We start from the raw sequence: 21,118 nt of genomic DNA on the forward strand, positions 1-21,118 counted from the left end.
TCAAAAGTAATTGTAAAAAAAAACAGAGCCAATAACTTTTTTAACATTTCATATATTCAGTAATTCATCCATTGCACTTTCAAAAGCTGGTTATGTCTAGCTTGGCAAAATTCATTTTCCCTATTTTAATAGGTGCTAAAGATAGTGTACTTAATACTAATTCAGGCTGATTTTTTTTGCACTATCAAGCAGTCATTTTAGTTACCAGTGTGTTTTGATCATGTACAATTTCCAATGAAATGTCAGCCACATTACATCAAAGTAGCATAGAGGTATGCCAACATTCTCTCCACTGTGCATGTTTTAAAAGCAGACAACTTCACCTTATACACGTCAAACTCTCAAAGAACATAATAACTGGTGGTGCCCTCTAAGAAGTGTAGAAAATGATGTTATAGACCCTCTAGCAATAATTGGGTTAGAAATTATAAATGAATTAATTAATGGCTAAGTATTTTGTACCTATTTTATCTAGTTTAGGGAGTTCATTTTCAAAATCAGAAGTAGGGTACAAATTGCCGCACAGGGAGGTTGGCTGGTGAATACTACAGAAGTATCTGTAACATCCAGAAAAAGTCCAATATGTATGAAAGAGTGTATTCTTTGTATTAACCGAATCATCAGTTGAATCAATACAAGATTACTATCAGAAAGAAGAAATCTGAATTTATAGGCAATATACATGTTGTCCTTTCCTCCCTGTTACTATAATGGACTTTACACTAATATCTAAGTAAGGTGCTCTTCTACATGTAGTTCCTTTTGCTGAGATCTTGCAGAACCATACATATCACATTAACATTTTTAGCACAGATCTTGGAGAACCATACATATTACATCAATATTTTAGCACAGATCTTGGAGAACCATACATATTACATTAACATTCAGCACAGATCTTGGAGAACCATACATATTACATTAACTTTTTTTTAGCACAGATCTTGGAGAACCAAACAGATTACATTAACATTTCAGCACAGATCTTGGAGAAGCATACACATTACATTTACAGTTCAGTACAGATCTTGGAGAACCATACATATTACATTTACATTTCAGCACAGATCTTGGAGAAGCATACACATTACATTTACAGTTCAGCACAGATCTTGCAGAACCATATATATTACATTAACATTTCAGCACAGATCTTGGAGAACAATCCACAGAACATTTAAAATTCCGCACAGATCTTGGAGAACCATAGACATTACATTTACAATTCAGAACAGATCTTGAAGAGCCTTTCATATTAATTTACATTAGAGCACATGTTTTTAAAACCATACACATTACATTTACAGACTATATGGGCAGAGCCAGCTTGAACACACTGTCATGCTGTGTACGTTGCATGGTTTAAGTCTACTGGATAATATTCCCATTTTAATGCTTGCAAATTTATACAGTTTTCTGCACTTTTAAATCAATTCTCTTACATTTTTTTGCATCACTATAAAGACACAAAAAACACGGCAAACATTATTAATTAACACTTATTAATGCACCTCCAACAGACCAACTACCCCGAGTGGCCATCTCACCTCTGTCTGTGTGGGTTCGAGTCTCGGATTCGGCCAGTGTGGGTATGTGAGAAAGCTTGCAAGTAGTTTCTCATGGGTCAGTGGTTCTTTCTGGAGTTTTCCTGGTTTCTTCCTCCACCAGTAATACTGGCCGCCATGTATAGCCTATCTTCTGCTGAAAAATGGCGTTAAACCCTACAACAACAACAACAGACCAACTAAAAATTCTTCATGGAACCTAAGTCCCCCTCCAAACAAGGACTAAGGTAATAGTGTCATGTGCCTTCAAAATTCATGGAAGTTTTTGTTCCAATTTTCATGGATTATACAAATGTTGTGTGAATAAATGTCTGGGTTATTTAAGCTTTCAACTTGTATACTTACTGTTGTGCAAGATTGGTAAACACTTGCTGACAGATGTCAAATTTCCGTTTTTCTCCAAGAATATCACCATGCTCTTCAACAAACATCCTGAGTGGCTTCACAAGGTTGCTAATATAAGCTGAAGGTTTACTTGGTACCTTAACAGTAGAATAAACAACTGATTAAACATATTCATTCCAAAGTGGATGAAAACTATATCTGCATATTTATCTTGATTACCATATGTGATGCAATAATTTAAAACAGGAGGGACTTGAGATATGTTTTATATCAGTGAATCTTTCCTGCTGAATCAGATCAGATCCTGAAATTCATAAAACATTTTGAGCAACCATAAATTAAATCATTAGAAATTAGCTACACTTGGGATATAAAAAAAAAAAAAATTTGAAGGGATATTACTTGAGCAAGTGAACAGCACAATGTATATCTGCCATGTATTTAATATTCCTCTATGTAGATAACTCAAATTTGTCTGCAGACACCACTTATCTTCCTTTAGCCACAATGACCTTGGCCTCTGACCCCAAAATCAACAGGCTTCTTCCTTACTCCAACTGCGTACCATCCAAACTAATGATGTAGAACTAATGTTTTTGTGCAGAAACCCATTTTTATTCTTTCATTAATAGTGACCTTGACATTCAGCATCTGCCCCCCCCCCATTATATAGTTCTTCCATAATCTAAGAGCAAGCCATCCACAAAGTTAGAAAACAACATATGATGGAGAACTTTAGCTATTGTGCATAAACCAATTTTTTTTCTTTTTCAGACAGTGACCTTGAAACGTTTTACCATGAAATTGACTGGCTTCTTCTTCCTTACCCCAAGTATAAGCCAACAAGTCTGATAACTGTAGATGGTGAAGAACTTTAGTTACAATGTTCAAGGGGCACAGAGTGTCCGAGTGGTCTAAAGTGCCCACCGTTATGGTTCATTGCCATCTCACCTCTATCTGTGTGGGTTCAAGTCTTGGGTTCGGCCAATGTGGGTATGTGAGAATGTTTGCCAGTAGCTTCTTATGGGTCACTGGTTTTTTTCTGGGGGTTTTCCAGGTTCTTCCTCCACCATTTATACTGGTTGCCATGTATAGCCTATCTTGTGCTGAAAAATGGCGTTAAACCCTACAACAAATACAACTAGAATGTTCAAATGATTTTTCTTCTCTCAGCCAGTGACCTTTGATCTTTTGACCTTGAAATCAATTCTCTTCACTTCAAGTGCAAGCCATCCACGAAGTATGGTAATTGTAAATGGTGTGCAACTTTTGTGCAGAAACAAAATTTGTAACAGACAGACAGATGGCTGCATGGATAACATCATAACAAAATACTTAATATTTAAGGTTGGCATATAAAGAAGTAGTTAGAGCTATATAAATTTACATATATTTTATCTTTAAATGCTTAGTAAAATCTACAGCTTAGTTTTATGACTTAAAGACCAGGTACTGTATTCTTGAAAATATTTTAATTAAAAAACTGAAGATATACATCAAAACAATTTTAACAAGAATAAAGTCACATGTCACTTTGCAATCACCTAACTTATCTAAACTTTGGTTCCTCTTCTGCCAAGCTAAATTTTAAGAAACTAGATTTATTCCAAACATGACACATTAGTGTTTTGAGCTTGAGCTAGAACTTTCACTCAAAATATTTAACAAGTATGGTGCCAGAAGATTGTCAGAACCCATATTATGCAACAGACATGTGAAGGTTCCTCCAAGGAATTAAAGCCACAACTTATCATGCAAACAAGTAAATAAAACCAGGTTACAAGCCATAGGTTGCACATGCCTGTCATACAAGAAAAGAGTACTCAGAGATGTATGCAAAAACCTGGCACAATTTCTTTCTTTCCCTAATCATTCTAAAAGTAAGTTTTAGCAAAAAATCACATAAAAATGTACTTGTTGGGAAAAAGAAAGGCTAACGCATGTCTTTTTTTGCTTGTAACTCCATGCATAAAGTAACTTGTTTACAAAAAGAAAGTTCTAAATGTTTATTTGACATTAATAACAGAATTCACAAAAAGTACATTTTTAAGTAAATTATGTTCCTCCTAATTACTTACCTGATGACATTACATTATAACTTTCTTTGCTACCTCTGAATCCAGCCCTCCCAGAAAGATGGAAAAAATGTATTTCTGTCTACATATTTTATAGACAAAGGGAAGCAACTCTTACAGGTTATCTTTCCTTTCTACCTGCATGGTGGATACTGATATATCTGATTCAAAATTTTGACTTGAGCGAGATCTTAAAGGATGCTCCCAAGATGAAGAAAGGTGGGAAGGATTATTTGGAATGTGATCAGGTAAGTATTATAGGAACAACACTGTTTACTATAAAATTTGCTTTCTCCTGCAAATACATTACCTGATCACATTACATTCAGAGAATAGATAAGAGGATGAGGAAATGCTGAGTATCTTGCCTCTACCAGTGTCACCCAGAAGGAACATGCATGCTCTACTACTGGATGAAATTCTCCTAATGTCAGTTTAGCACAACAGAAGACACTTAGTTCTAGACATGACGTGACACATATGATATTCTGCATCTAATTGGTCTCATCTTTAATATTTTTCCAAGGAAAATCCAGCAAAAGTGGTGAAGATCAACTGGTCACAAGACTGTACAGTCATAAGTTGGGAATGGTTACTGTCTGTGCAGCTACCACTGGTCAATGAGGTTCAGTTCTCTACCTGCAAGGCCATGTCCTGCAGATAATAGCTGCAGAAAGTGGTCTGGACATGCCATTCAACTGACTATATCTCAAATGGAGGCTAATTTCTTGGTTTCATTGAGAATGATAATGAAGTTAGCTAACTGAATAATGGAACCAGATAGTAGTGTGACATCACTGATGTGACAATAGTCATTAAAAAACCTCAATTTCCCTTCAAATGCCTTTAGAGTGAAGGGCATTCTATCTGTTGTGATCCTCTCCACAAGAGCCAGACATGAAGGAGGAGTTTCTCTGGACAGTGGCGATCTGGGCTGCTTGAGCTGGGTTGGGCTCATCATGACTTTCCTAAGTATGTTGGTCACCAGAAAGATCAATGCTCCAGGATTTGTCTCACACTGCAGGGGCCATCATAACTATCTGGCAGTTCATGTCCCTCACTTTCTGGGTTACTTTTGGTTTCAGGACTGATGTAGGGAAGGCCCAACAAATAAATGTGATGCAGAAATCCACTCCACCCGTGTTCTTAATGAGTCGGCTAAAATGCTAAGCCATCCTAGTACAGTGGAACCCCGCTATAACACGATAGCTGGGGTCCAAAAAACTGGATTGCATTAATAGCGGGGACGTGTTAATGTGGGGTTTTACAGTATTTTTCTTTTCTCAGAGAACAACGCATTGGCACACATATGTTTATTCATGTCTAATGTATATTATGAATAGAGCATCAACACCATTTACTATTGTGCCATCGTGGCACCCAATTCATCCAAAATGCAATTCCATTGAAAATTGGCACACAGATTTAAAATATTAAATAATTTTGTCACAGATCATTGTGTCTGAATTCAACATCTGATATATAACATTTGGATGCAGACAGGATATTATAGATTTCTTCTATTTCTGCCCTAATGTTAGATTCTGTCCATTCCATTGTCCGATTATTAGACTCAGTCATTTCCATTTCATTCCCTTTCTCTAGCTTGGAATTGTCCACATTTTGTGCACCTTGGGTCAATGGGTAATGCATTCCATATGGCAATGATGATGCCATATTGTCGACATGCATTATTTTTTCCGTAGGACATGCCAGTAGAAGTGGTGGTATGTAAGAATGAAGGTCCAACATGGCAATCACGTTATAAAAGAGTTATAATACCTAAAGACAGCACCCGAGAAATTCCACCAGTGAAAAATATGTTGTTGTTCAAAGTCAAATTTGACAAAAAACAAATGGTACAATAATTTAAAAATAGCAATAAATTCCCTGGATTTTACTAAAATGTTTTGTACACCATATACAACATCTTTACTTGATGTACCACTGAGAAAGTAAAGTGGATGATTCAACTTAATCTGGCAGAATTAACTGGATGTCTAGAGAAAATTGTAGCAAGTGTGACAAAAAGTGAAAAACCGGTTTAAACCAGATCTACTGGTAGCCACCTAGTGGATAGAAAGGGTAGATAACCTTTAAAAATTGTTTCCCTTTGTTTATATATTTAAAAAAGATGGGTTTTTTTCCACCTTTCAGGAAGGGCTGGAGTCAGAGGTAGCAGAGAAAGTTTTCTTAATGTAATGTGATCAGGTAATGCATTTGCAGGAGAAATTGAGCAACACATCAGACATTTTACTGGAAACAAATTTTTACTTTATCCCATTCTTACTGACTTACATCTCTATTTGTCCTTCTGTAAAGGCGTGGTATGTCACTGACTAGTTTGAGATGGACACTGCACAGATTTCTCACATCCTCAACAATGTATTCTCTAAACTGTGGCAATTTACTACTCACAGCTTCACAACAATCAGTAAAACAGTCTGCAGAAAGAGATACAATCCGTTTTCTCATATGTAGAAAAGATTTTATCCTGATATATAAGTAAAATACACAAAGTATATTAAAAGATTCAATATCCTTGAAAACTTTTTATTAAGAAAATAATTAAAAATATCCTTGAGATTTATTTTACTTATAACATGGTTGCAAATTATTTAAATTATAATACAAACATGTAATATTTTATATAAAAATTCCACTTTATATGACTTAAGTCATAAAATGAACTCATGTTGAGGCAATTTCACTTTTGCAACATACCTGACAATAGTGGCCACTATTGAAAAAAGCAAAACTGACCTTTGAATACAGGTGACCTCAGTACACATATTCACCATTCAAATTTGGCTCTTAACAAATATCGTGCACCAAATATTATTATAGAGTTATTATCATTATTATTATAATTATTGTTGTTGTTGTTTAATGTGAACTATTCAATGTAACCATAACATATGCATATATGTTGATGTCTCACAAATTTATGTTCGATACAAGATTACCTGCTGACTTTAATCCATCATATAAATTAAACCAACACTGACTTAAAATGGACTTAAAAGTTTGGCTTGGTAACAGCTGTGCATGCTTTAAAAATGGATTGCTGAACTCTTATGTGAGAAGCCTGTCATAAAAGGAAATCAAATGAAGCTATATATGGCTATTTGTTGCGAGCCATGAACCGAAACTTCGCCTTCTTTCAAAGACAAGTTTTAATTACTTCATGACTCCTGAGTCTAATGAAAAAGTATGTAACTCAGATATCTTCTCCAAAACAAATTTTATTCATTGATGATGACCCCAAAATATATCCATCACACTGCTACAAGAGGTATTTTACATTTCTGGTGTGATAGCATAACTACTTTTCCCACTATCCAGCAAACATTGCTTCAACCCTCTACCCCAAGGGTAAAAATGGTCTTGCTTTCAAATCCGACATATTGACACCTTTGTATAGAGTACACATGAGATAAGAAATATTTGCACATCGATTCACACTGATATTCCCCCTTTAAACAACCATTTCCTCATGAAGTAAATGTTTAGTCTGCATAGACTGATCAGTCAATATAGATATATGACAGTGGCCACTGAAGGCAGCGTGAAACCACTGTTTGGTTAAGAAACACCTAGCTACTGACTGTTGAAGGCTAGTAACCATACAGGACATTTACATCAGAAATTTGCCCTGTGGAAATTAGAATTGTCCATTGTAAACAGGTGACTGTTAGAAAAGGTTGGACTGTGTTTACTTATTAACAAGGAACAACATGATTTTCATTTAAAACAAAGATAATTTTACAGGAACTTCTCAAACTCTACATGAAAAATGTAAATACATATTATTATACATACATATTAGTGTACGGACAGAATAATGTACATATGAACTATGTTGCAAAGTCAATTATTTCTAGACATACCTCGATAGGTATCAGCATCACTTTCTTTAAACTGTAACCTAGGTTTTATTTCTTTATCAAACAGATCTGGAACCTGAAAAGGAAAAATTAAGGCAATAAAATGATGATGATGATGATGATAATGATGATGAAAAATGCTCTATGCAATTAATCTAGTCAATCAACAAAATAGTAAATAAACTAAGGTCATCTTCAAGGTTTAATTTGTTTTTACCACATTTGTATTATTTTAGGATACATCGAAGGATGGAAGTAATTAAAGCTTCTAGCAAATATTGTGCAAAAATAAAATAATTGTTGTTGTTGTGAGCTTATGCTATTTTGCAGCACATGATAGGGTATACATGTCAGCCAATATATCTGGTGGAGGAAAACCCTAGAAATATCCCACGAATAACCACTGACCCACAGGAAGATAGATCCATCTATCCTTGTGGGGTGCCAAGTGTCATGGATTTTTGTGGTTGCTACATACCACAAAACAGAAAGACCCAACAAATAAACTAGCTACATGTGATGCAGAAATCCACTCCACTCCTGTGTTCTTAATGATACATTCCTAATAATCAGAAGGATCTGTGTTCTGAGTGATACATTCCTAATGATCAGAGGGACCTGTGTTCTTAGTGATACATTCCTAATGATCAGAGGGACCTGTATTCTTAGTGATACATTCCTAATGATCAGAGGGACCTGTGTTCTTAGTGATACATTCCTAATGATTAAAGGGACCTGTGCCACATATAGTCTAAAATGTGCTGAAAAATGAGGTTAAACCTCACAAAACTAAACCAAATTCTAATGATCAGAACAAGCTAAGCTGTTTGTTAATTCAGCTTGATACCGTAACAAAGCATTATCTTTTACAAGTTATTTTAAACCTTTAAAAAAAACACTTAATTATAATGGATTTTATATTGTTCCAGTCTGCATGTATGTATACAGTATCAGGTAACTTTCAGAGCCTAAATTAATGTGTTGTGAGATAAGAATGGATAGAGGGGACCAGTGACATCATCATATGTGTTTGATCATGCTTTCCAATGTAGAACACTGGCGCATGATAACTCTGTCATCTCTTCAACATTCTTTCCCCTTGCTGCCACTAGCCATGGAAAGTTTAAAGCTGAGGTAAAATTCAGTGAGAATACACATAGCAGGGAGGCTGGAGGGTTTAAAAGTAATGTGATCAGGTAAGTATTCTCCAAGAAACATGGTTTACTGAAAAATTTGCTTTCTCCTTCAAATATGTTCCAGAATAAGATTACTGTCAGAATATCTAAAAACAGGTGGGAATGCTGGGCATCCTACCTACACCCATGGCATCCTTTGAGGAAAGAAAGACTGAATTCCCTTAATGAAAAATAACCTGCTCTCCTACCTTGAAAATAGCGTAACCAGCATTCAAGTGACCCATGACAACAATACCAGGCAAAGATGAAGATTACTTAACTCTTATTGGCAAATTTTTTAGTTTCATGGGCAAATCCAGGGAAGTGAGGAGGCTGTGTTGATGTCAACTGGGTCTCGTGATCATCTGGACAGCAGTCACTGAACCCACAAGATTCAAACATTGTCTGCACAGAGCTACATCTTGGAGATAAAAACTCATGAAGGTTGACTGTGCATGCCAACCAATAGTGTCTACTATCTCAGATTATATTTGACAGCAAGGTTCACAGAGATTGTTCTAATTTCATAAGTGAAATCTTCATGAGGTGACTGATCTTTTGAGACAGCAGAGTGTGCCAACTGTATTACTCACTCAGCCATGGTGATAGGGCTTGAGGAGTGATGTCCTCTTTCCCAGATTCATGACTTTTCTCTGTGCACTTCAAATAATGATTGAGGGCATGGACAGGATCATGCATGGTTGCTTCTCTCAACATCAAGAGGGTACACATGACAACTCTCTGAATGACTGCTGACAGTAGCCTATTCTTGGCTACAAAACCTGGTTGTATCATTTGAACTGCAGAACCATCTGATTTGAACTTGAAATAGTTCAGGTCCACTGAAAGAGCCTATAACTTGTTCAGCCTGCATAATGAAGTCAGAGCTGTCAGAAAACATGTTTTTAGTTAGTAGCTTCAGTGAGGTTCTGCCTAAAGGCTTGAATTATCTTAATTAAGCCATGTCAAAACCCATGGTTAGGAATTTTAGTCTATTCAAATCAAAATTGACTAGTAGGTCTAAAGGATCTTTATCATGACAATATCCCCTCTGCCTGAAAGTGTCTGTTATCATGGAATGACAGCTTTAGATGGTAACTGGGGCCAACTTTATCTCCCCATACAGCCAGAGAAAAAAGACAGAAAGCTGTGGGATTGAGGCACTCGAAGGGACAGTGTTGTTAACTATACACTAGTCCCTGAATACATGCCCTCATAAGCCTTTAAAGTGGACTCAGTACCAGTCCCTGAATACATGCCCTCATAAGCCTTTAAAGTGGACTCTGTACCAGTCTCTGAATACATGCCCTCATAAGCCTTTAAAGTGGACTCAGTACCAGTCCATGAATACATGCCCTCATAAGCCTATAAAGTGGACTCAGTACCAGTCCCTGAATACATGCTGTCATAAGCCTTTAAAGTAGACTCAGTACCAGTTCCTGAATACATGCTGTCATAAGCCTTTAAAGTGAAGGGCCTTTTTGCTCATCAAATTCTCTCCACAGTTAAAGGTTTAAATTGTTTGTTGGCAGCATTTACAAAAGCCAAGCATGATGGAAGGGTTGGTCTCGACAGGGACTGAATACCTGTTACCATGGTTGTTTGAGAAGATTTGGCTTGGCTGGAACTTTCCTGGACAGGTCTATCCCCAAACTGAGTACATCACTGAATCAGGACTTGTCCCATCTAAGAGGTGCTATCAGAATCAGTTCTGGCCGCTCAATTTATGGTACTAAGACCGGGGGGGGGGGGTTCCAAGTGGCTGAGTGATCTAAAACACTCGCCTTAACCAATCACTAACATCTCAACTCTATCCATGTGGATTCGAGTCTTGGGCTAGGCCAATGTGACATAGCATGCCAGTAGCTTCTTGTGGGTTGGTAGCTTTTATATTTTTCCTGGTTTCTTTCTCTATCAACTATACTGACCACTGTATAGCCAATCATGCGCTGAAATATGGCATTAACCACCAAACAACAACAACAACAACAACTAAGACCTTGAGAAAGTAGGCAACAACCCCTTCCAACTGAATGAAAGTGCATAAATGGCTCAAGCTTCTGGTTTCAAAACGTGGGCAGTTTGTTGCAAAAAGATTGATCATCAGATACCCCTAAATCTGAAGAATGAATGACGAATTGACAATTCAGTATACAAAATTTGATCCTTTCTTGAAAAACAGTTTACTGGGAGTTTGAGTCTGCAGGGAATGTGTCTGATTTATAAACTGATACTGAGTTATCAGCACCAACTCAGAAACTGCCAAACCAGAATGAAAAGGTTGAGTGATTTGCTTTCCCCGTTTATGGAGGTATATCACCACCATCAAGTTGTCTGACATGATTAGGACTATATTCCTGCAGAGGTGGTCCTTCCAAAAAAGAAAGACATTCATTATGGCCTTAATTACCAGAAGTTTATGTGAAGGGGCAGTTCCTGTGGCCCCCACATGCTGATGACACAATCGAAGCCCTGCAACATGTGGGCTCCTCAACCATGTGTAATGGCATCCATATATACTGAAACATCTGGCTGGGGCTTTTCCAGAAGAATTCCTGCCATGAGTCAACCATGGTTGTACCACTGGTACAGGAATGATACTAAAGTGTTCATAATACAGACCATTTGATCGAGTGGACTGGAAAAACCATCGAGGTCATTTATAAGAGCCACATGAAAAGACAGCTCAGAAGAATTCAATCTGCTACCACAATGAATAATCTGAGGAGTTGCAAAATCTCTCATGTTGTAGTTCATTTTCTGTTCGAGTTCACTTCCTGTTAGAAATGTCTCTGTCAGTTCGACAATCTGTACAATGTGAACATGAGGAAGTCATAAAAGATTGAGATGGGTGATTAACTCCATACCCAGACTGATAAAATGCTGGGATGGATGGAGATTAGACATTTCCCACTTTACTTCAATGCTGGGATGGATGGAGATTAGACATTTCCCACTTCACTGCAATGCTGGGATGGATGGAGATTAGACATTTCCCACTTCGTGGGAAAACCAAGATGAATCAAAACAGATGATTTCTGCCTATGACAAGAGGAGAACTTACCATATGTTTCTGGAGGATGTCCAAAATATGCTGCTGTTGTGGATGAAGTCGACTGGAACAGGGTGATAATGCAGCTCATATTCTTTGCAAATGCCCACGCGCTGATGTTTGGACCAAATGGAAGAGCTCAAAACTGGTGAGTACTCCCACAATATGCAAATCAAATGAATCTACACGTTCCAAGATAGACTGGGATGAGAATGCATGCATCGATCAGATTACAAACTTATCCTTCTGATTTAGATTCAGATCCATTGTGCTGTCTCCATCTTGAATTTTGGAAGAACTATGTATTGATTGATGCAGCTAAGGTTGATGATCAGCCTGAGCTTGCTGTTGGCCTTTTCACAAGGAAAATCCTATAATAAATCCCTGGACATTGCAGTTTTTGAACAAATTCTACTGCGTACTTGTTGATTAACAACCAGATCCCTTACTGCATAATTCTGTCCTTCTCCAAATCTGATGGTACATCCATCATGAGTGGAGAGGATGAAGGAAAAAGGGAACGGATAAAGGAAATTCAAAGCTCATACAAAACAACCTGGATCTCCCACTCATTCTCTGGAAATAGAGTTAACCAACAATAACTTAAATGCAGAAGTCAGGCACACACATACAGACTGACTGCAAACAGTCAGGGTGGTGAGTCAATGGCATGAGTTAGGAGGCTTGGTGAAGGAGGAACCCTGTTTCTTGCACCCTCCATAAGGCTGCCTTCTAAACTTGGTATGTTGTTGTCTCCTGACATATGATCAAGACCGATTCTGTGATTGGGCAGTAAACAATCCCTTATTTCCTGGTCTCCAATCATCTCTCCTCTGTGTTTGAGATTGACTGGGTTTATACGACTATAGAAGCTGAACTGCAATTTGGATGGCATTTCCTGAGCAGCATCTCTCCTCACTTCCTCGATTTTGCCTCCAAACAGCAATAGCGATCCAAAAGGTGTCTTCTTCATTGTCAGGGCATGATGCAGATTAAGTGATGTCAAACACAGATATGTGTCTTGTCACACCAAGTCCAAGTTAGTCAAAGCATTCACCATGGAATGATGTGTGACTCTGATGATGACTTTTGTAATTTGGGTCACTGACTCCCATGTCTGATCATACCCGAGTTTTCAGAAAGCTGGAAAATTGCCAATGATGCTAAGTCTAACAAACAATGACATGACTATATCATGTACCAGTTTCATTGAAGCATGAAAAACAGACGAATTAGAAGCAGTCATATTTACAGCTGTAAACTTCTCACTAAAGGTCAGAAGCACAGTAAGAAAGGTATCCAAGTGTTTTTTGTACCAGTGAGATGAAAAAGTCACTGGTGATTGACTTTCTGAGAATAAAGCTTTAGAACTGCCTGGATTGCATATTTTGTTAGATAGACATATCTCAATTTCTTTAATTTATCACAACTGTGAAAAAATACAAATGGAGGGACTCTCTCCCTCTCTCTCTCTCCTCATCTAAGACTAAAAATGCATTGACATTAAAAACCTGAGTGGTGGTATGGGGTGGAGGGCATTTTGAAGTCAGCATTACCCACAACCTTGAAACAAATCTCAGTTCTCTCCATTGTCAGATGAGTATATTATATCTTCAGCTCTAGCTCCATGCATTGATATCATCCCTGTACGTGTTTTTCTAATCTTATAACCATGATTACTGTTTTGCAAGCTACTCAGTTATCTACCTTATTATCATGCTTATCACCAGTGCAATGCAATGGTGAATGCCCAGGAATACTACTTAATAACAGTAAATCTGCTACAAATGGTCTCACAGTCTAATCTCATTTCTCTGGCTCAAATAGATCTCAAAATTATTGGATCAATCCAATTGTTCAATAAATGGAAAAATAAAAACACTGGATAATCTAAGCTGGCTCTAGAATTTCCCAAATAGTAACCCCATTTTCCCAGAAAAATACTGATATGTTCTATTATTTGTGAAATAAAAACAAGCTACACAATGGAATTTTCCATTCCAAATCCTGCTTTCATTTCAGTGTAGTCATCACACATAATCTGTTAAGTGTTTCTTTAACAATCTCCTGCTTTCTCTGAAATATTTTCCCCTTTTAAAATAACAAATATGCATTTCTCCCAGACAAGACTTGGAATCCAGCCTAATAAATTTGTCCAAAAGGGTGAGTTTATTATCAAAGATATCCTTATTGCCAAATTTGCCAAATTTTCTGTAAGGAAATGGCTTATTATCAAGCAAATGATTGTCAGCAGTTAAATATGGATTTTAAAAAAAACTGCAAAAGTGAAAGAAAAGAGAAAAACATGTACCAATGTGACCAATTTTTCTGCATCTGTGATCAAGCTAAGGATTTGACGAATAGTGACTGGTGGTGTAGCTGGTGGAGTGGGAGTGCTGCGGCCATCAATCTGAATATTACTAACAGAAGACATAATTTTCTCGTTTGGTGTGGAAGGTCTGTCATTCTGTGTCTTGGCCTTATGATCCTGGGAGTCTTTATGAATTGTTACCTAAGAAAAATTATCAAAGAGTAAAAGTTAGTACACTGCCTTACTATACACATAAATATTCATAAATTATTAAGGTATATACTTGTTTCCAAGTAAAGTCTAACAGTACTGACCCAGATCAGCCATTACTTAATACTTGGACAGACCTGAATCTATGCAGTTTGTTAAGAGTAATCAAACAAACAAGACAGATCCTGATCTGCCAATGCATTATGCAACAGCAGATCAGTGTCTATGTTGTTTGCAGTTGGACTTGACTCATAACTGTGTATACACAGTAATGAAAAATTTAAATGTACATGTCAACTTATCAAAGTGCTGCCTGACAAATTATGCTCATGTTAAGTTTGACTGTTTTCCTTAATCTTAAGTTTTATCAGCAAGGATGTGGCAAGGTACTGTATGTACCTCATCAATGTCTGTAATTTGAGTTGCTATACTTGTGACATAGTATAGAAACTGACCTAAATATCCAGACAATAACAAGTTATTTCTTTTCTCTATGTCTGGAAAATTTGTGCACAAATAAAAATTACAATTTTTCCTAAATATTTCACCTGGAAAATTAATATTTCTATTACCAAGATTTTGTTCTATTGTACATAGCAAATTCAATGCTTGTTAGAAGTGGTATAATGAAACAAGAATGCATTATATCCTTGCTTGTCTATAAAGAATACTCTCATGATGTTTCAGTGTTTTCTTTTACAAAAAAATAATCCTGGATGCATCTCTCATGTTTGCTTTTCTTTGTTTAAACTATGTCAGTTTGTTTATGTACCTGACAAATCTGACCATTATCCAATCAACACCACTGACTGGCAATCAATGAAAAACTTACATGTATCTTAATTTCTGTAAACTCTGGACATGTTCTCAAAGCAAGAAATTTATCTGCTTTATTTGTTAGAATGGACATATTACTAAAATTAATTAATTAAAACCTAACAAGCCCCAATCATTGCTGTTGTGACACAGATTATAATAATTAATGCCTGACTAAAATGATTTTAATACTGAGATTGTCTCATGATACAAAGATATTCTTTGACAATAGAATACATCTCTAAAATAATGTACATCTATTCATGTTATCTGAAAATGTGTTTTTTTGGGAGTGGGAGGGAGTAGGTAATGACTAATTTTAATAATGTAATACTTTCCTACCAATACTGCATTGCCACAGATTACACATGACCATACATGATTCCTTCCTCCTATTAGGATGGAAGGTTCTAGAAACTGAGAAAAGAACCTGGTCCCAGTCTGATGCCTGTGTCACTGCCCACTGCATGTTTAACTTCTTTACTTGGACCTAGACGAAGAGCATCTAAGTGGTGTAGGCGAAGAGAATCATTATAATACTGGTAGGTAAGTATTACATTAACGTTATTAAAATTAGTTTTACCCCTTTCCAAACTAAATTTTAATAGTACTAATACATTACCTACCAAGAGTGAACTGTGCTAATGAATATGTCAGTTAGGTAGGAGGCTGATGGCCTCAGAAGAACTAGGAGTATTCACTACCATAAGCTGGTAGGACGTTAAGCCACAAGTTGTGCTGTTATAGTAAGCTAAACTAATAAAAAAAATCATCTTCTTTCTGGTGCAGCAAAGATCTAAGATAATGAAGGTAGCATGAGCTCTCCTGAAGGTAGCTCGCAAATGATTCCAAGATAAGGATTCAGATTAGTCTAAGAAGTAGCAATTGCTTCATGGGCCAAATTCTCCTAAGAAGGTCAATTTGCATAAAGAAATACTGCGCAAGGAGTCCATTTTGGTATCACTGAGACTGGGAATCTTGACAGAATGTTGAGCTTCTGAAGGTAGCTAGTTCATGGTCTGGAACCAGGTTTGGCAAGGAAGCAAAACCAAGCCATAACCACAACTAAAGCATCAACCACCATTTGCTTCTCGAAAGGTAAGAAGCTAGCTCCTCCTCCTAGTCAAGGCTAAAATGACCAAAAGAACTGACTAAAGGGAGAGACTTGAAGGAAGCCTCACTCAGCAGTTTCTTAGTTTTTTTTAGTTTTTTTTTTAAAGGCACAAAGAACACATGACAGATTCCCTCTTTACATTAATTAGTGGGAAACGAGTTTCTGTAGTTCAAAGTATATGATGAGATCAGAAGGATGAGGATCTGGTCCAATGGCAGGACCTCTACAGAATTTAGTGTGCAGGGCTGCCCTATACCCTTTAACAGTGGGCACATCACTCTGCTCAAATGAAAGATAAGAGAGTTGGATATAGCACTCATGACAGACAGCTAGAATAAAGTGCTTCCTACTGTCCCAACAATAAAACTATTCTCCAGACTGTCATGGTTGATAGCATGCCAGTGATGAATCAAGTCTTCCATGAAATACAAGATTCCTAGGAAGGAAGGTAAAGACAGGTCAACAAAGATTCTTGTCTCTGATGGCCATTTTGAGAGGATCTTGTTGATCCTGACCAGGAGAACACAGACTCCTGAGGTTTGTAAGGAAATTCATCCTCAAATTCTGTAATGATAGTAAGTCTTGGGATAAGAAAAAATTATTATTTTTTGTGTCCCAAGACTTGTATGCACATAAAAAATCTTTTTCATGTCTCAACATTTACAGACACAAAAATGTCAAAAACAAAATCAAGACCAGTTATGTCACACAGCAGTGACCAGCTCTTTTTTCAATAACCATGTCAGCAACTACTAGCCTAGGATTGATTTTATGTTATTATTTTGCATGTGCATATTATCTCTCCAACATGAAAAAAAATAAAGCTAAATAATTAATTCATAACTCACATGCCACTTAGAGTTTACCAGGAGACCTGTACTACAGTGTACAGAACTTACACAGTACATATTGTACTTAGCATCACATATATCCTTGTTCATTCCTAAAGAAAATGATATGCTGAGTTTGCTTTTTTTTTGTTGCTTTTACCAAATTTCATTCTTCCACATCAGATTCTAGCTATACATCCATTTCTGTTTTATTGGCTTTGTTTCACATGTTCAAGAGTTACCTTTTACAATGATAAAAGCAATCCTATAAAGTAATGTAATATATATATGAAAAAAACATGTGTAATGAATATTTATCAATATATTAGGCACTTAACCACATAAATGTCATATGTTCATTGAAAAATTACCATAATATAGGTCAAAACTTGGCATACTGATTGACTAAATCATCATCAAACCATGTTAGTTTCCTTTTTGGCCTAACACAAAATCCTAATTTTCCACACATTATTAATTTCACTTACAATTTGTGGAAAGCTAATTGTTTTGGTATCCTTTCAATAATAATTGGTGGATTTGTCCTTTGTTTTTCAACAACATCCAGGCCAGTTAATTGTTTGAACCATGAAACTAGTGTTGGTATGGACTTCTGTTCACAGGCAATACCAGTAATCATTTGTTCTACGCAGATTAATTCTTGTATTGCCTTTAGTACATAATATTAGCACAATTACCATAACTGAGTAAACATATACTTATTTGAGGTTGCTTACATCAAAGCAAACGATTCCTGTGTTGTTAATGCAATAATGTTCAAAGCAATATTTCTGATACGGGTACAACATCCATGCTAATGCTCAATGCTTATCATCGTTCGATGGAATTATACATATCTGAAATACTAGTAGGTAGAAATGAAAAGAAAGCAGAGAACAATTTAAAATTTGTTTACACAAATTACATTAATTTTTAATATTTCAATCTAATAATTCATCATGATAGTTCCTTAATAAGTCTTTCTTTTTTATAAATAACTTTATGATTGATAAAATATGTTGAGTAATCTGAAGAAACAAATGTCAAAGTTGTTACAAGGCTTACAGTATAAGTGGGATCCTCTGAAGATGCTGAGCACCAGCAGTCGCCAAAGAATGGAAAATAAAAACCACAAGGGGCCTCAGGTGGGCTGCTTTGTAAATGCTGGGGGGTTCACCTATATGCAAAAAACCCTGAGTGAAAGTCCCAAGGGGTACTTGGGATTATCAAGCAGCTTGGCTTGCAATGGGCCAGGTGAAACTTTTTAGGAATCAGTGTTGCTGGTCCTCTAAATCCAGAGACACAATGAAGATGATGAGAACATCTCCACCTCCAATTATGCAGACCTTAAAAGGTTCTTGCTGTGGTCCAGCAAGAATGTGGAAGTCTCCAAGGCAACATCCCTGCAGAGGTATATCAGCTCCACAGGAAGTGCCATGGATATCGACACACACATGTCAAGAACTAGTAACCTGAGTCCTGGTCCCAAGCACCAATGCCTCTCAGGTTTATTGGAAGAAGGGGTGATCACAAACAAACATTAAAGTTGGCAGCCTAAACCAAATATCAAAGCATTAAGGGGGGGGGGGGCCTGTGCACCAATGCCTCTCACGTTTATTGAAAGAAGGGGTGATCACAAGCAAACATTAAAGTTGGCAGCCTAAACCAAACATCAAAGCACTAATGGTGGTGGTGGTGGGGGGGGCTGTGCACCCTTTCTGCTGCCTGGCAATCTCTTCCCTTCTTTGAAAACTTCTGTGAAAACTTCTGACCTTTACTTAATACTGAAACAGCAAAATATCTGGGCCCCCTTTCAAGTCAACTCCTCTCAGGAATGGATGGGACAGCCCAATTTACTAGCAGACCTTTTAGGAGGACGATAATGCCTCTCATCCTTCCTATGTCATCTAGATAGAAGATGAATGGCCCCTCTCCTTCAAGCTTCAACAAGAGGGAGTGTATTGGTCCTGATTCCTGTCCTCAGATTGATGATGGAATTCTACTGATTAGTACTAGAAGACCAGTCACCAATTCTGAAAGAATGGTGACCAGTGTCAGAAGACTGGTAACTGATGACCAGTGCCGGTGTCAGAATACTGGTGACTGGTGTTAGAAGACCCATGATCAGTGCCCAGTGATGGTGTTTGAAACACAAAGATAGTGCCTGGTTCCCAGTGATCAGCAGGTAACTGACAGACTTTTGGTTTTTGTGTGGTTTAAAAACTTTTTACAGCATATGTTAGGCTATACATGTCAGCCAGTATATTTTGGTGGAGGAAGAACCCTTGGAAAGAAGAACTCTTGGGAAGCTACTGAAAGCATTCTCACGTACCTGGTTGAAACACAGCATGAACTCATGTCGACAAAGGTCAGGTGTGTGAGTGATGTGTAAAGGTGAATGTCTTAGGAGATGCCCTCCTCAGAACTTAGAGAGTGTGATCACTGCTGTCCATTTCAGGTAGGTACAATCTGCTTGCCTTCTCCAGACTAAGGGTCTTGAGAAGGCACTATTCCTCCATATTCAGGGTTGTGACTCAACTTGGTTTTCTTTTTCTCCCTTGGTACTGACCCTGGATCAAACCCTGTCAAGCAGAGATTGTCTTGATACAACTATCAGGGATCCTTGGGCCATGCAATATGATTTTATTATTATTGCAGTGAAAGAAAGCGATCGCATACACCCCAGGGACCAAGGAGTTTTAGTCTGTATCCCACAGGACTCGAAATGATTCCACACCCTCCTGGGTTTGAGGAGTACTCATTCTCTTTAAAGAGAAAAAAATCCTCCTAAGAGTAAGGAATTTTCTTCCAGATCCTGATGGACTCAGAGAAAGATACCATCCCCTCATGGGATTGTGGAGACTTTTTCCAAGTCCTAATTGAGGAGTGCCTACCGTCATAGAGTTCTGCATCTATTCAAGAGCATTATGTCTCTTGACCTAACAAGAGACTAATCCAATATGCTCCTCAGACCAAGGTGTGCCTACCCTGATAGATTTCTCTTTTGAAGCAATATATCTCTTGACTTAACAAGAGATAGATCCCAGTTGCTCCTAGGATCAAAAAGTCTATTTTGAACCCGTCCAGAGCAGTATTTTCCAAACAAGAAAATTATATACCACTGAAGCAAGTACACTCTGAAACAAAAATCTTATAAATATATTCAAATTTAAATATGTACTGCTGAAGCAAGTACTTATAAAAAATAATTTTACAACATTAAATATACAGCCAAAGCAAGTACTCTGACAAATATTGTGATGTCATCTTGGGGGGTGGGTTAAAAAAAATGAAAAGAAATTTTTGGAATGACCAAAAAAAGGGTAGCAGTATGCAAGTACCTATCCAAATTTATATATAATCTCTTTCCAAATGGAATGGAATGGAAATACAACGAATTCTGTGTGTACTGCTGTAGAACATGCTTATACAATATTGCAATCTTATTTCAATTGGAAAAACATTTGGATTGCAATCAGGTTGCAACAATATTTGTGTAAGCACTGCCGGCAATATAACAATTTGTAAAACTATGAACAAAATCCCTCTACTAATTACATTAAATACCTGAAAGAGAACTGGAGATGCTCGATGGAAAAGAAACTTGGATAAATCAATCTGACATAGACAAAAGCAGCCCATGAAGCAGCAGACTCCTGGGTTGGAGAAAACTTGTGGATGCCTCATGTGCTACACATGGGCATGACAAGAACTGAGATTAATTAAATAATAGCGTTA

General features: G+C 37.1%; 1 protein-coding gene across 1 annotated transcript in view; it reads right to left on the reverse strand.

Moving 5' to 3' along the window:
* The window catches only part of LOC149808351 (conserved oligomeric Golgi complex subunit 2-like), a 73,809-nt gene that overhangs the window by 14,492 nt on the left and 38,199 nt on the right, over window positions 1-21,118 (reverse strand). Inside the window, exons 13-16 of the mRNA XM_089975975.1 lie at window positions 14,411-14,611; window positions 7,876-7,948; window positions 6,284-6,429; window positions 1,911-2,047 (exon numbers count right to left, since the gene is read on the reverse strand). Of these exons, the coding sequence (XP_089832101.1) occupies window positions 1,911-2,047; window positions 6,284-6,429; window positions 7,876-7,948; window positions 14,411-14,611 (557 nt within the window). The remainder of the gene's footprint in view (window positions 1-1,910; window positions 2,048-6,283; window positions 6,430-7,875; window positions 7,949-14,410; window positions 14,612-21,118) is intronic.

The sequence above is a fragment of the Sinohyriopsis cumingii genome, chromosome 1 (assembly GCF_028554795.1).
Source record: "Sinohyriopsis cumingii isolate HCF-2022 chromosome 1, ASM2855479v2, whole genome shotgun sequence".
In the NCBI taxonomy this organism is placed as follows: domain Eukaryota; kingdom Metazoa; phylum Mollusca; class Bivalvia; order Unionida; family Unionidae; genus Sinohyriopsis; species Sinohyriopsis cumingii.